This window comes from Acinonyx jubatus, chromosome X (genome assembly GCF_027475565.1).
Source record: "Acinonyx jubatus isolate Ajub_Pintada_27869175 chromosome X, VMU_Ajub_asm_v1.0, whole genome shotgun sequence".
NCBI lineage: Eukaryota > Metazoa > Chordata > Mammalia > Carnivora > Felidae > Acinonyx > Acinonyx jubatus.
In genome coordinates this window covers 84,748,407-84,763,548 of record NC_069389.1, presented here as the reverse complement: position 1 = coordinate 84,763,548, position 15,142 = coordinate 84,748,407, and the positions used below count along the sequence as shown (strand labels likewise).

The 15,142-nt window shown below is 37.5% G+C and overlaps 1 protein-coding gene across 3 annotated transcripts in view; it reads left to right on the top strand.

The window, feature by feature from the left end:
* Nucleotides 1-15,142, top strand: part of NUP62CL (nucleoporin 62 C-terminal like) — a 79,678-nt gene that overhangs the window by 25,901 nt on the left and 38,635 nt on the right. For 2 of the 3 annotated variants that reach the window (XR_008289811.1, XM_027054898.2), the window contains exons 2-4: nucleotides 7,365-7,469; nucleotides 8,997-9,095; nucleotides 14,632-14,791. Coding sequence is in view for 2 of the 3 variants with exons in the window: in XM_027054898.2 (XP_026910699.1) it covers nucleotides 7,412-7,469; nucleotides 8,997-9,095; nucleotides 14,632-14,791 (317 nt within the window). In the remaining variant the exon portion in view is untranslated. The remainder of the gene's footprint in view (nucleotides 1-7,364; nucleotides 7,470-8,996; nucleotides 9,096-14,631; nucleotides 14,792-15,142) is intronic. The other variant, XM_027054899.2, reaches the window with a different exon arrangement.

Genomic DNA, 15,142 nt, shown 5'->3' with positions numbered 1-15,142 from the left:
TAGAGAGATTTTTCAAGAAATTATACAAAATGGAAGGTTTTTACGGGAAGGAGGGTGGGGCAAGAAGTTATTAGCAAAAGAAAAGAAAGGATTGTTTCTGGCTGTGTGTCTTTTGGCTGCAAGGGAACAGCAGGGTTTTTTTGTTTGTTTGTTTCTTTTATCATGCAGATTACCTCCCTAGTACTGATCAGGAAATTTCAGAATGATTTTTAAAAGGTCACCTTTCTGGAATAGGTTGAAACTATAATGATGTTGTGGTTTCCTGTGGTGGGGGACAAATGACTCCCAAATTGGGCTTTTTTAAAATAGAAATTTGGAGAGAGGGAAAGGAAAGAGGGACTTGACTAGAGTCTAAAGTTTAAATGGGGGAATAAATGCATGAGACTAGTCAAGTCTTTTGTTTTTTAAGGAAAATGATGGAGTACGTGTAGGAAAATACATGAAAATGTATGTTAAGTTTATTCTCTTCCTGTAAATTTAAAACATTGTGTAATATAAAAGCACATGACTTCTAGTGCTATAATTGAAATTTTCTTGTGGAACAGTGAAAGAAAAATTAGTGAAAAATTTTAAAGTATAGAAATAAATCTGGGTCTATGAAGATGACATTTTCAAATCTGTGGGGAGAGAGGATGGGGTAGTGAGTAAATGAATTGCAGTACCTGACTAGCCAGGTGATTTGGGAGATTTTTTGCCTAAAAAGATTGTTGAAAAGAAAACCACAGGTCCAAAATGGTGTCACTTAGGTTAAGACCCCAAATCAATAAGCCAGGGCTTAATACCTAATCTAACTGCTGTGTCAACCTCCCCCAGAAATATTAAGTCTTAACTGGTCAGTCAGGAATTTTCTGATAAACACTGATGAGGTTATCTGTCACTTGGGCCCTCTACATCCCCCAAAAGAAGATGAGCTCATCTGCATAATAAGATCCCCTGCTCTTCCCCCTAAAAGAAGGTGATCCTGCCTGAAACAATTCTTTCTTTTCTTTTGCTTATAACTTTCTTGACGCACCCTTCTTGGTATAAAAAACAAAAAAATTATTTTGTATAATTCCCACGAGCTAGATGAGATACTGCCCGATTCATGAATCATTTAATAAAGTCAGTTAGATCTTCAGATTTACTCTGTTGAATTTTGTTGTTGGTTTTTTTTTAACAAGATCAACCAAAAGAAATACTAGGTGAATTAAAGGTAGAAAATGAAATCATAAACATTTAAAAAATGCAGATAAATATGACAATATGTAAACAGTATTTCTTGGGTTGGGGAAAGGACTTTTATTTATGTATAATTTCAAAATATGTAGTATATTCAGGCAAATGGTTCAAAAAGAAAACTATAAATAGTCGCCCATCTACCCTGTATTACCCCCACCTCCTCTACTCCCTGGATTCAGCTGACCACTGTAATTGTATATATCCTTTCAGAATTTATTCATGGATTTGCTAGCAAATAAAAAAATATATTCTTAGCCCTCTACCTTTATTTTTTCTACATAAATGATAGTATACACAGTGTTCTATGCTTTCCTTTTTAAACTTATAAACTTTATAAACTTACTTTAAACATTTTGGGGATCTTTTCACATCAATCAGTATATGGATAGCTAGCTCTCTCAGTATTTTTTTTAAGTTTTATTTATTTATTTTGAGAGAGAGAGAGAGTGCACATGCACACGTTGGGGAGGGGCAGAGAGAGAGAGAGAGAGAGAGAGAGAGAGAGGGAATCACAAGCAGATTCTGTGCTGTCAGTACAGAGCCTGACGTGGGGCTCAAACTCACAAACCATGAGATCAGGACCTGAGCCTAAACCAAGAAGCAGATGCTTAACTGACTGAGGGTGCTCCTCTCTCAGTATTTTTTGTAGCATCATAGAATTCCATGGTCTAGATGTGCTATAATTTATTTAGTTCCTTGCTGATGGGCATTTAGGTTGTTTCTTCATTTGCTAATACAGTGGATGAAATGGCTATCATTTTACATGTCATTTTACAGGTGTGCAAGTACATCTTTGCAGATAAATTTTGAGAAGAAGGATTCTTGGTTCAAAAGATAGATTCATTTGGAATTTTTAAAACATTGGCCACTTGTTGGGGCGCCTGGGTGGCTCAGTTGGTTAGGCATCCAACTTCGGCTTGGGTCATGATCTCATGGTTTGTGAGTTCGAGCCCCACGGGGGGCTCTGTGTTGACAGCTCACAGCCTTGAGCCTGCTTCGGGTTCTATGTTTCTCTCTCTCTCTGCCCCTCCCCTGCTTGCACTCTGTCTCTCTGTGTCTCTCAAAAATAAATAAACATTTAAAAAAATTAAAAAAACAAAAACACAAAAAAATTGGCCAATTGTTTTCCATAGGGGTTATACCAATTTACACTCCCATTAGGAACCTCAGAGGCTGCTTGTTTGTCCACAGTGTCCTTAACAGAGTGTATTACTAGGTTTTTTTTTTTTAATTTCTTCCCATCTGTCTGGTGAAATTGTTCTCAATAGTTATAATTTGTGATTTTCTCCTAAATATGAAGTTGATGGGGCGCCTGGGTGGCTCAGTCAGTTGAGCATCCAGCTTCGGCTCGGGTCATGATCTCACGGTTTGAGTTCCTTCAAGCCCAGCGTCTGTGATAACAGCTCAGAGCCTGGAGCCTGTTTCAGATTCTGTGTCTCCCTCTCTCTGCTCCTCCCCTGCTCATGCTCTGCCTCTCTCTCTCTCTCTCTCTCTTTCTCTCTCTCTCTCTCTCTTTCTCTCAAAAATAAATAAACATTGAAAAAATAAAAAATAAAATAAAAAATAAAAATGAGGTTGAACACCTTTTATATGTTTAAGAGGGAAAGCCTTTTGAAACATAATATGGAGATATAAACCATAAAGGAAAAAACATGATGGAAATATTTGACTACATAAAAAACAAAAACAAAATCAAGAAACAAATGACAAACTGGGGCTGGGAAATTTTTGCAACACTTGACTAAATAGCCTTGATACACACTTCAATAATAAGACAATACTCTTAATGAGAAAATGAGTAGATGACATGAATGGGCAATTTCAAATGAGGAAATTAAAGTGGCCATTAAGCTCATAATAAAAATTTAGCCTCACCTGTCGGTAATGAATTATAAATATTAAAACACCTTTGCTGTAAAATTGATCATCTCTTTAAAAGTATACTATATGCGTGCTTCTTCTAAATGAAACATGGGGATTTTCCACAGTACACATTTTAAATAGTCAAAGGTATGTGGTAATGTCCCCAATTCCTCCCCAGCATCTGCCTGTCCTCTTCACCCTCAAAGGCGCTAGATCTTTTGGATAACAGGATCTTACGCTATATATTGCCACAAGTTGCTCAGCAGTTGGATGTAGGCAACAACAGACTCAAGTACAATTACTTATTGAGTACTTTCTCCTTTTGAAGAGGAAATAGAATGTGTGTAATTGTATATTGGAATCTGGAAAAAGTGAGTTCAGTTCAGCAGAAGCTTTAATTGAGTACTTACTACCATGTGCCATGTACAATGATCTAGAATGAGGATGAAAAAGATAAACTTTGTTTTTGGTTAACCAGTGAATTTCATTTGTGTCTTTATGTACTTAATTTCTTTAGCTTTATTTTTTCTTAATTTTTTTTAATGTTTATTTTATTTGAGAGAGAGAGACAGAGAGACAGAGAGCGAGCAGGGGAGGGGCAAAGAGAGAGAAGCAGGCTCCAGGCTCTGAGCTGCCTGCCAGCACAGAGCCCGATCGATGCAGGGCTCGAACTCACAGACCGCAAGATCATGACCTGAGCTGAAGTCGGCCACTTAACCGACTGAGCCACCAGGCGCCCTAGCTTTATTTTTTTATATACTTTTTTATTTGAAATTTTATTTTATTTATTTTTTATTTGAAATTTTAAAGCAAGAGGCAGGTAATCTGTTTTCTGAAACTATCCCAGACTTCTTTTTTATTATTTTTTCACAGTTTTATTATTATTTAATTCACATGCTGTGTAATTTACCCATTTTAAATGTACAATTGATTACTTTTTCGTATATTTACTGCATTGTGCAGTCATTACCGCAGTTTTAGAATATTTTCACCACCCTTTAAAGAAACTCTATACCCATGAGCAGACACTATCCATTCCTCCCTTCTGCCAGTCCCTGATAACCACTAATCTGCTTTCTGGCTCTAGATTCCCCTATTCTGGACATTTCATACAAAAGGAATCATAAAATATGTGATCTTTTGTGATTAGCTTCTTTTATTCAGCATAAAATTTTAAGGGCTCATCCATGTTTTTGCATATATCAGTGCTCCTTTTCCTTTTTATGGCCAAATAAAATTCCATTGTATGGATGTACCATATTTTATTCATCCATTCGTCAGTTGATGTTCATTTGTGTTGTTTCCACATTTTGCCAATTATGAAAAGTGCTGCTATGAACATTCACATACATGTTTTTGTGTGGATATATGTTTTCATTTCTTTTGTGTAGGTACCTAGGAATGGAATTACTGGGTCATATGGTAAGTCTATGCTTAACACATTGAAGAAGTGTGAGGCAGCTTTCCAGAGTGGCTGTACCATTTTACATTCCCACCAGCATCGTATGAGGTTTCCAATTTCTCCTCATCCTCACCGACACTTGATTTTATCTGACTTTTTGATTTATAGCCATTTTAGTCCATTTGAAGTGGAATCTCATTGTGGTTTTGATTTTCAATTTCCCAATGACTAATGACAGTGAATTTGTTTTCATGTGTTAGATGGCCATTTGGATCAGCAACTTTGTATCTTTCTGACCATTCTTTTGTAGTCACATCTCCCACTGCCCATAGCCTGGAAATAATCTCTATTTTTAAGGATTTATGTCATTAGATTTTGCTTACCTGGATAATCCAGGATAATCTCCCTATCTCAAGGTACTAAACCTTAATCACATCTATAAAGACCTTTTTGTCACGTAAGGTAATATGTCTGTAGGCCCTGGGTATTAGGATGTGGCTATGTTTGGGGACCATTTTTCTGTCTACTACATCATCTTAACAATACTAAATCTTCTGATCCACAAATCTGAGATCTTTCCATTTATTTAGGATGTCTTTAATTTCTTACAATGATGTTTTATCTTTTCCTGGGTATAGGTCTTGTACTTCTTTTGTTAGATTTGTTCCTAAGTATTTTTTGAGTGATTATAAGTGGAATTGCATTCTTAATTTCATTTGTGGATTGTTCATTGCTAGTATATAGAATTGGAATTCATTTTTCTTTTTAAAAATTTTTTTAATGTTTATTTATTTTTGAGAGAGAGAGACAGAGTGTTAGTGGGGGAGGGCAGAGAGAGAAGGGAGACACTGAATCTGAAACAGGCTGCAGGCTCTGAGCTGTCTGCAGCATAGAGCCTGACATGGGGCTTGAACTCATGAACCATGAGATCATGACCTGAGCCAAAGTCAGATGCTTAACTGATTGAGCCACCCAGGTGCCCCTGTAATTCATTTTTCTATGTTGATCTTGATTCCTGCAGATTTGCTGAACTTGTTTATTGTTCTAATAGATTTTGTTTGTGGCTCCTTTAGAATTTTCTGTAATCATGATCATGTCACCTGTAAATAGATATAGGTCTATTTCTTTTTTTTTGATCTGGATGCCATTTATTTTGTTTTCTTGCCTAATTGTCCTGACTAGAACTTCCAATGTATTGTTGGTAAGAGCAGACATCCTTAGTTTGTTCTTCATGATAGTGGGAAAGTATGCAGTCTTTCACCATTAAATATGATATTAGCTGTGGGTTTTTCATGAATGCTCTTTATCATGTTAAAGAAATTCCCTTCTCTTCCTAGTTTGTTGAACCTTTTCATCATGAAGCTGTGTTCGATTTTCGCAAATGCTTTTTCTGCTTCTATTGAGAGGATCCTTTTTTTATAGCATAATTGAAGTATAATTCCATATCTTAAAATTCACCCTTTTAAAGTATTCAATTCAACGTTTCTAAAATATATTCATTGAGTGTGCAACCATTACCACTATGTAATTCCAGAATATTTTCATCACCCCAAAACAAACCGGGTACCCATTAGCAGTCAGACCTTATTACCCCCTCCTCCCAGCTCTTGGCATCCACTAGTCTACTTTCTCTCTATGGATTTGCCTATTCTGGACATTTCATATAAATGGAATCATACATTATGTGGCCTTTTGTGTCTGGCTCCTTTCACTTAGGTTACTATTTTCAAGATTCATCCAAAGTGTAGCATGTATGAGTATTAATTCTTCTGATCTCAGGAGGAGGCCTCTTCAACCTTCTCTTTCCCTAGTTACCTCTGGTAAACTAACTAGTCTACAGCCTAAATCTTGGTCTCATGAAGGTACTTGCTTCCTCTTAATTAAATTTTTTTTTTTGAGAGAGAATCTTTTGGCTTGAATTTCCTCACATTCTTTTTCAAATAAAGTCAATTCTTTTGGGGATAGCTTGGGAACTCTCTTTTTATGGGCCGCCTTTACCCTTGGGCAAAATCTTTGAAACATTGCTTTGGGCGCTGTGCAGTGACAGTTTTCTCTGATCTTGCTTATCTCTTCAGGTGTGGAAGCTCAGCCCTGCAAGTGAGCTGGGGCAAAGCAGTCAGGGTAAGGGTGATGGGGCTCCAGTATTCTCAACTTGATGTGCCTGGTGTAGAGCCTCTGCCCTATGAATGAGGGCTAACCTAAGGAAGGGAGTCCCTCTACTCTTGGCTGTACTTGCCAAGAATTTCAGCCCATTAAATCTGCTTCAACCCATTAAATCGGCATTGGAGGTGATATGCTGGCTGCTTGCCCTCCCCAATGAAATGCTTTGTCCCTTGTTTGGGAGTCTGGGCCCGTCTTATTGGCAGCTCCTGCCTGGAGTATGGCTTCCTTCAGGGTGAGGATGGGGATGGAGAGAAGTGGATTGTGGGTCATATGCCAGACTTTCACTGGTATTACTGAGTCTTAGCAGATTTTCTTGAGTAAATGTTCTTTATTTGCTGTATACCTGTAGGACAGTTTCCCGAGATTTCAACATTTTATTATTATTATTTTTTTCTTTTTTACCAGTTATGGTTGTTTCACTGGGGAATATAGGTCCCTAGGACTTCTTATGTTGCAGCTCTGGAGGAGGATCCCCCTCTTCCATAAAGTGGAATTTCTTTGTTATGATGGTGCTAGAAGACTGGCTGTACTCAGTATTACTAATAAACTACTTTTTTTAATCAGACTGTTATTGTGTTTTATTTATTAGATTTCAGAGTATCTGATTTTCCTTGCTCTGTTTCAGTTTCTCCATATAAATGAACCTTGTTATAATGGTGTTTTACTTTTTAAAAATTGCTCAGTGACATATATTTCTGCTCATGACTTTGATTTTTAGGTTCGGCTTCAGCATCGACTGCTGACGCCACTACTCATTCAAGCACCATGCTGTTTACTTCAGTGTCAGATGCTTCTACCTCCACTGTTGCTTCTGGGTTCTCATGTAAGTTACTGGTTGCAGAGAAAAGCCTGGTATTTCGCATCAGGCAACTTCGCTTAATTTGCCAATATAAGCTATGGATCTCTTGCATCTCGTAAATTATCATTATGCTTGAACCCATCTGTAACTGCTGATATCAATAGTAGCTTTGCTTAAGAACCCAATTGTCATGGCTTTAGCTGTGAATTTTATGTTAACATGATTATTCCAGCTTAAAGTGATAATTTTAAGCATATAATTCATTAACATTGTAATGTTTTGAAACAACTTCTTGAAGCTAATGGGAATAGTAAGATGGGAGTTTTGCCAAGTATGTCTGAAAGAGAAGAAGTCTTATTATCCATGTGAATAAGATAAAATGGGAAATGAATGTTGGAGTTTTGCTATAATGTATTCTTGCAGATAGACCAGTTTTGTGGTCCTTACACTTTACCTATCAGAAGTGATGGATGACAAAAGGACCAGTTTGGGGTTTTAATTGACACCGTGTGATGTCTTGTGGCTTCTCTCCTTGAAGAGGAACATCTGGATGTGTAGAGCTGAGAAGTGGGATATTAATTATCTTGTAACCCCAACTTCTTTGCTATGTATCTTCCATTAGTACAGTAACAACAAATGTTGAGTAATTCTTTTTTTACAGGTCCATATAAACTGACTCTGATTTCAAGATATATTCACAGTGCCATGACATTTATCATTAGACTTTGTTATTGTAACCCTAGCTGTAATATGCCCTCCATCCCCCACCCCCCTCCCCCGCAGCCCTGTTATAGGAAGATTGTCGCCATTCCTAGGAATAAAACTTGCCAGGAAATGCTCATGCCTACTTCAGGGTGAAAAATAGTGGTCTGCCATCCCTACCCTCTTGTGAAGTTGGCATAGGTAAACATTAGTTAAAATTGCTGGTTACCACCTGAGTTGTATTTTCTACCAAGTAGACTTCCACTTTTGAGACATGACTGGGATTCTGGAAGCGTTTTGATATGTGTAAGCAATATCCTTCTCCACTACGATAGATTTTGTGAATAAGACCATGTCTGAGGTTAGAACTTATAGTTGTTGCATGAATTTGATTTTCAATCAGAGACTTGCCCTCTGACCTTTGACAGGCTTGTTTTCATTCCTGTCTTTGATGTCCTTGCCTACAAAATGAAAAGAAAGCTCTACCATAGTGTTTGTAAAATTAACTTTAATGAGGTAAAACTTACATATAAAATTAACTTATTTTAAGCATGCAAATCAGTGATTTTAATAAGATTACTGAATTGTGTAACTACCACTAAAACTGTAATCCAGTTTTAGAACATTTCTATCATCCAAATAAGGTCTCTCAGCCCCAGATAACTAATCTATTTTATGTCTCCATAGATTTGCCTTTTCTGAACATTTCTTGTAAATGGATTAGCCACAGGTTTTTGGAGTTTAGCCAAAAGTTTGTAAAGGACACTTCAGATGAAAAAGACCCTAAATAAACTACTCACTGTTTTTAAATTAAGGTGTAATAGGTAATCTTTATGTTCTTTTCTGCAGTTGTTTCCCCAACAACTTCAAATGGAGCATTTGGTGGTTTAACTTTGGGATTTGGATTCAAATTTCCTGGAATGGGTGGAGGAGCTCATACTGTATCTAGTAAGATTTTAGAATTATTGGGGTGTGTGATGTGTTTGGATGCTCATTGGAAGTATGCTGTATAACAAGCAGTAAGTACATTGATTTCTGTAGTTTTTAGTATCGTCTAAGTTTTGATCATTTCATCATAGTATGCAAAAGGTACACCAGTACTGACGATTGCCAAAGTGTAGTGAGACATCTGATACCGATGATACTAGTAGTCCTTTGATATGACCATACTTAAAGCTGCTATCAAATTCTTGTCAACTTTTCAATTTAAGAATTTTTATTATTGATCATAGTGTTTACATTGACCCAGTAGATTGAGATTGATAGTTATTTTTCCCTAGAACTTAATCTAAGTTTTGACCTGCATTAAAGTTGACCCTATCCTAAAGCTGATTACAAGAGTTTCCATCCTAAATTTATTTCTGCCAGTTAGGAGCCAGTTAGGTTGTAGGTTGAAGAGAACTTGGCCGGTCGTTGCCTTGTAGTGAGCGGGGTGGCTAGGAGTCAGTTGCTACTTAAACCTACCATTAAGTCAGACTCCATTTTAGGAAACTTTTACTTGTCTTATTTTAAAAGTTTATTTGAGGTGCACCTGGGTGGCTCAGTTGGTTGAGCATCTAACTGCGGTGCAGGTCATGATCTCATAGTTCACGAATTTGAGCCCCACATCCAGCTCGCTGCTTTCAGCATGGAGCCCGCTTCAGATCCTCTGTCCCCACTCTCTTTCTGCACCTCCCCCACTTGTGCTCATTCAAAAAAATGTTTTTAAAAAGTTTACTTGAGGCTGAACGATTCTTTCTTCAAACCTGGCATAAATTAAAAGTCAATCTCTTTTAAATTTAAAGAAATTATTCCTAACCAGAGAAGTCCACCATCTATTTATTCTTTTGCATGACTGATACCTACCTGAGTTTCTACTGTGTACTAGGCAACTAGCCAACCTATAAGAGTTGTGAAGGGTGTGTCTTGAGAACTTTAAAAGTTACCATATTTGCAAATAACATAACCCATAATTTCCCCCTTTAAAATGCTGAACAAAGAACTGATTCTTTCAGCCATGGGTAGAGTCACTGAAATATGAATTTGCATGTGCTTTGAGGACCCGGCCATAACTCACCCCCTCCCTAGCTAGGTCTCAGATTCCTTCCTGCAAACTGGTACCTTTGCTCCTAACCCACCCCTTATTGCCATTGCATCTACCATTACCTTATATGCCCATCTCCCCATCAGATGTCTCAACTTGACACCCTTAACCCAGAGTTAGTTTTTCCCCCTACTTACCATTCCTTCTCCCCAAGCATATTTACTTGCTCAGACTTTTCACCTCACAGATCAGCCTTGTAGGGCAGCTTTCAAGTGTCTGTGTCTGCAAATTTATAGCCATTTGGCATTATCCTCTGCCCTAGGTATAATCAAGTTTTAAGAGAAGCTTGCTTTTTTTTAAATAATAACTCTTTTAAGTTTTTTTTTTTTTTAATTTTGAGAGAGAGAGAGAGAAAACCAGCACACAGCATGAGCAGGGGAGGGACAGAGAGAGAGAGAGAGAGTGAGAGAGAATCCCAAGCAGGCTCCATGCTGTCAGCACACAGAGCCCAGCATGGGGCTTGAACCCATGAACCGTGAGACCATGACCTGAGCAGAAACCAAGAGTCGGATGCTCAACTGACTGAACCACCCAGGTGCCCCAAGAAAGCTTGCTTTTTATCAGTCTTATCTTTTGTATGGAAAATGTTTGTTTGGATAGAAAAATCAGATAGTAGGATGTTTTAAAGGATCTTTTCACTATTTTATATAACCATCTTTAAGAACATCAGAATGAGATTTATTTAAATACAAATGTGATAGGCAGTTATGTCTTAGTATTTATAGAACTGTGCTTCCCTTTTACTACACAGATAATGTAAAGATGGCTGCATTTAGTTTAGACCAAAGTCATAACCTACAAAATCAGACTGTGATGGAACTTTCATTCTCAAATCCATGGCTTTTTTGTGTATGAATTGAAATACTGTTGGCATTTGAGTATTATCTTCTATGCCAGAGCTAATTTATACCTTTTAAAAATACCATAAAAGCTAAGGAACAAAGATAAATACTGTCTTAAAAGGTTAAAATAATCATACCATTTTTTTTGACTCAGGATGCTTTTATGTTTAGGCTGACAGGTATTAATTTCCTGAAGGTATCACTCAACATCTTTGTGGAGATATTTTGGTAGTGATGATGCTTGCTTTTCTTTTTATAAAAATCATACACACACACGTATGTGCGTGTGTGTGTGAGTGTGTGTGTGTGTGTGTGTGTCTGTACATATATCACTGTCTCTAGAAAGGATGGTTTGGTAGTTATCTTTCCAGCCTTTTTTTCCAAACACATACAAACACACATTGAATTTATTTGTTTTGCAAAAATGGGATAATTACGCACACACACATAATCCTACAATTATTTTTCTTATATATCATCTTTGCACATCTGTCCATGTCAGGAAATACAGATTACTTTCTTTAATGCTTATTTATTTTTTCTGAGAGAGAGGGACAGCATGAGAAGGGAAGGGGCAGAGAAAAAGGGAGAAAAAAATCCGAAGTAGGCTGTCAGCACAGAGCCTGACGTGGGGCTTGAACCCACAAACCGTGAGATCATGACCTGAGCTGAGGTCAGACACTTCACTGACTGAGCCACCCAGGTGCCCCAAAACAGATTACTATTTTTTTTTTGAAAAAAATCTTTGGGTGAAGAAAAGCTTTATAAAAAGGACTCTTTGTTTTTCTTAATTGCTTTTCTGTTTTTCTGTTTGAACTAATCAATACAGGAGGGGTCTTGATAGTGTCATTAAGTTTCAGTATTTCTGGGGAAGGATTTCTTTTCAGATAACATTTTTATTCTCAGGTGAAAATTATGATGACATATGATTGTAAAGAATGCCACATGGGATCCAGTCTGTAATCTTCTCAAGTGTTTGGAGTGATAAGTGACCCCAGGGATCCTTTGTGACTGGATATGGTCTTTCCTTGTGGTGTTCATTCCACCCTCAGAAAGGCTAACACAAAAAATGGGGAAATTATTTTAAGATTTCTTGTGGCCAAAAGGGAAATGGAATCTTTTAGAAATCTAACACAGGTATTGTCCTGGCACTGAACTTGAAAGAAATCAGAATTTAAGAGTTGTTCTAGAGGCAACTTTTAGGGACCCCCTGAATCTGTTGCATAAACATAATTCAGCTCTTCTCCCTTAGTCTACCCTTACTTTTTTAAACTTTCCATTGGTTTCCTTACCTCTTTTTCTACCTTACAATTTTAGCTTATCCTTTTAATATTTTTTAATGTTTATTTTTGAGAGAGAGAGGGAGACAGAGCACGAGCATGGGAGGGCAGAGAGAGAGAGGGAGACACAGAATCCAAAGCAGGTTCCAGGCTCTGAGCTGCCAGCATGGAGCCTGACACGGGGCTCGAATTCATGAACCACGAGATCATGACCTGAGCCGAAGTTGGACGCTTAACTGACTGAGCCACTCAGGCACCCCGATTTTAGCTTATTCTTAATTTTGGCTTACTCAGACTCCTTAATTCTACTTCATGTGTGACCTCTGTAGGTCCTTTCAATCCGCCTCTGCCTATTGTCTGATTTTTTCCTACACTTTTGGAAATACTTCCAAATTTCTGCTTAAAGTCTGATTCTTTCCATATTTTTGGAAATATTTCCATATTTCTACCTATAGTCTGATTCTTTCCATAGTTACAAATTTTTGAAAATGAGATGCTGACCTATTTTATCCTTGCTTGGCTAGAGTTTTCTATGCCAGACCCTTGTATAAGCTGCCAGTAGTATATGGGATGGATACCGTACTTCGGATGCCCACCCTTGTCCCAATTGACTGTGAATCAGGAGCAAAGGACAGAATTCTTGGAATAAAGAAGGAATATCTGAGCTTGGCCCCTCAGCAGGAACAGAGTAGGCCAGTTCCCCTCAGTATAGGCTGTGAATATTTTGGCAGGCACCATGATTTATGTATTTATCTAATACGGCCACTAACCTGAAAACACTGCTAATTGGGAAAGCAGGGCTAATGTAAAACAAACAATTGTGTACATGTGTTATAATATATTTTTATAACAAATTTCTTGTTACAGAACCATCATCTATTAATTACTGAGAACATTTGAAAATACAGAGAACCAAAAAGAAGAAAAGAAGACATTTGCAGGTCCCACCAGGCACAGTTTTCTGTGAATTGTTCTTTAAGTGCTCAGTGTGTAGGAAAAACCAAAAGTGCTATAGAAGTTTCAGAAAACTAAGGGATAATGGTGGAGTGGAAGAGAAGTGGGTGACAAATACCAGGAAGGAAGAATTTGAGTTAGGCCATGAAGTATATTGAGGATTTCATCTAGAGAGGGCTGGGAATTCTAGTAGGGGTGCAATAGGAAAAGACACATAGAAGTGAGGTCTGGGCTGTAGATGAAACTTTGAGAGACTTTTATTTATTAGACTGGCAAAGATATATGTAGTATGGGCTATAATGTAGAGAAACAGGTGCTCTCCCCTATTGATAGAAATGTAAATTGGCAAAATCTTTTTGGTTGGGCAGTTTGGCAAGATATATTAAAACTTACGGCATGCTGACCCTTTGATCCAGCAATTTCATTTCTAGGAATTAATTACACAGATCTATTCATGTAAGTATACAAAAGTATAGATGTACAGAGTTTGTATAAGATTGCAATTATTCTTTCCTTACAAGTTTAGTAGAATTTGCCAGCGAACTCATCTGGGTCTGGAAGGTTTTTTTATGGGAAGAGCTTTGAGGATTGATTCAATTTCTTTAATGGTTACAGGTCTGGTTAAGTTGTAAATTTTATTTTTCTACAAATATATCCAGGATTTTTAATTTTTGGCAGAAGAGTTAACCCAGATATCTGGCCTGCTGTATATCACTTCATATTATAACAATGTTAAGTGCAAATCCATACAACTTTGAGTTCAAATTCACATTTAAAAAAAATGCTTCTGTAGGGGCACCTGTGTGGCTCAGTTGACTAAGGGTCCAACTTAGGCCTAAGTCATGATCTTGTGGTTCCCAAGTTCGAGCCCTGCGTCAGGCTCTGTGCTGACAGCTTGGAGCCTGGAGCCTGCTTCCAATTCTGTGTCTCCCTCTCTCTCTGCCCCTCCCCTGCTCACACTCTGTGCCTCTCTCTCTCAAAAATAAATTAAAAAATTTTTTTTAAATAAAAAAATGGGGCCCCTGGGTGGCTCAGTCGGTTGAGCGTTTGACTTCGGCTCAGGTCATGATCTTGAGGTTCGTGACTTTGGGCCCCGCGTCAGGCTCTTTGCAGACTAGCTCAGAGCCTGGAGCCTGCTTTGGATTCTGTGTCTCCCCCTCTCTATGCCTTCTCTTGCTCGTGCTCTGTCTCTCTTGCTCTTGAAAATAAAATAAAAAATTAAAAAAATTAATAAATAAAAATAAATGCTTCTATAGTTTTTATCCTGAATGATCAAGGACTAAGTAAGTCTCTCATTTCTTCATAACACGCATTTTATTTTCCAGCTACAGCATCAACAACGACTACCACCACTGTCACTACTACCACTACGACTACCACAACCACCAGTGGCTTTACTTTGAATCTAAGATCACTGGCATCAGCTGGGATTAATAGCATTGTTCCAGTCGGTATTAATTCCATACCTTTTACTTCGACTGTTAAGTAAGCCTGTTTATTTGAAAATTTGTGTGAATTTCATTTTATTTATCATGTACAAAGTATAGTTTGCTTATATAGCTGTAGAATAGTGTTTGAATTTTAGGTAAATGACTCCGTCAAAGGAGCAGATAAAGGATTTCTGTAGCTTCATAAATTGAACAATTAACAGCTTGCGTTTGTCTTATTACCATTATAATACTATTATTACTATTACTAATAATAGCTAACATTTGTTGTGCAATTACTAAATATTTAGCAATGTGACAGTGCTTTACAAACATCATATCATTTAATCTTCCCAATAACCCTATGAGGTAGGCACTATTTTGTTCCCATTTTATAGATGAGAAAACT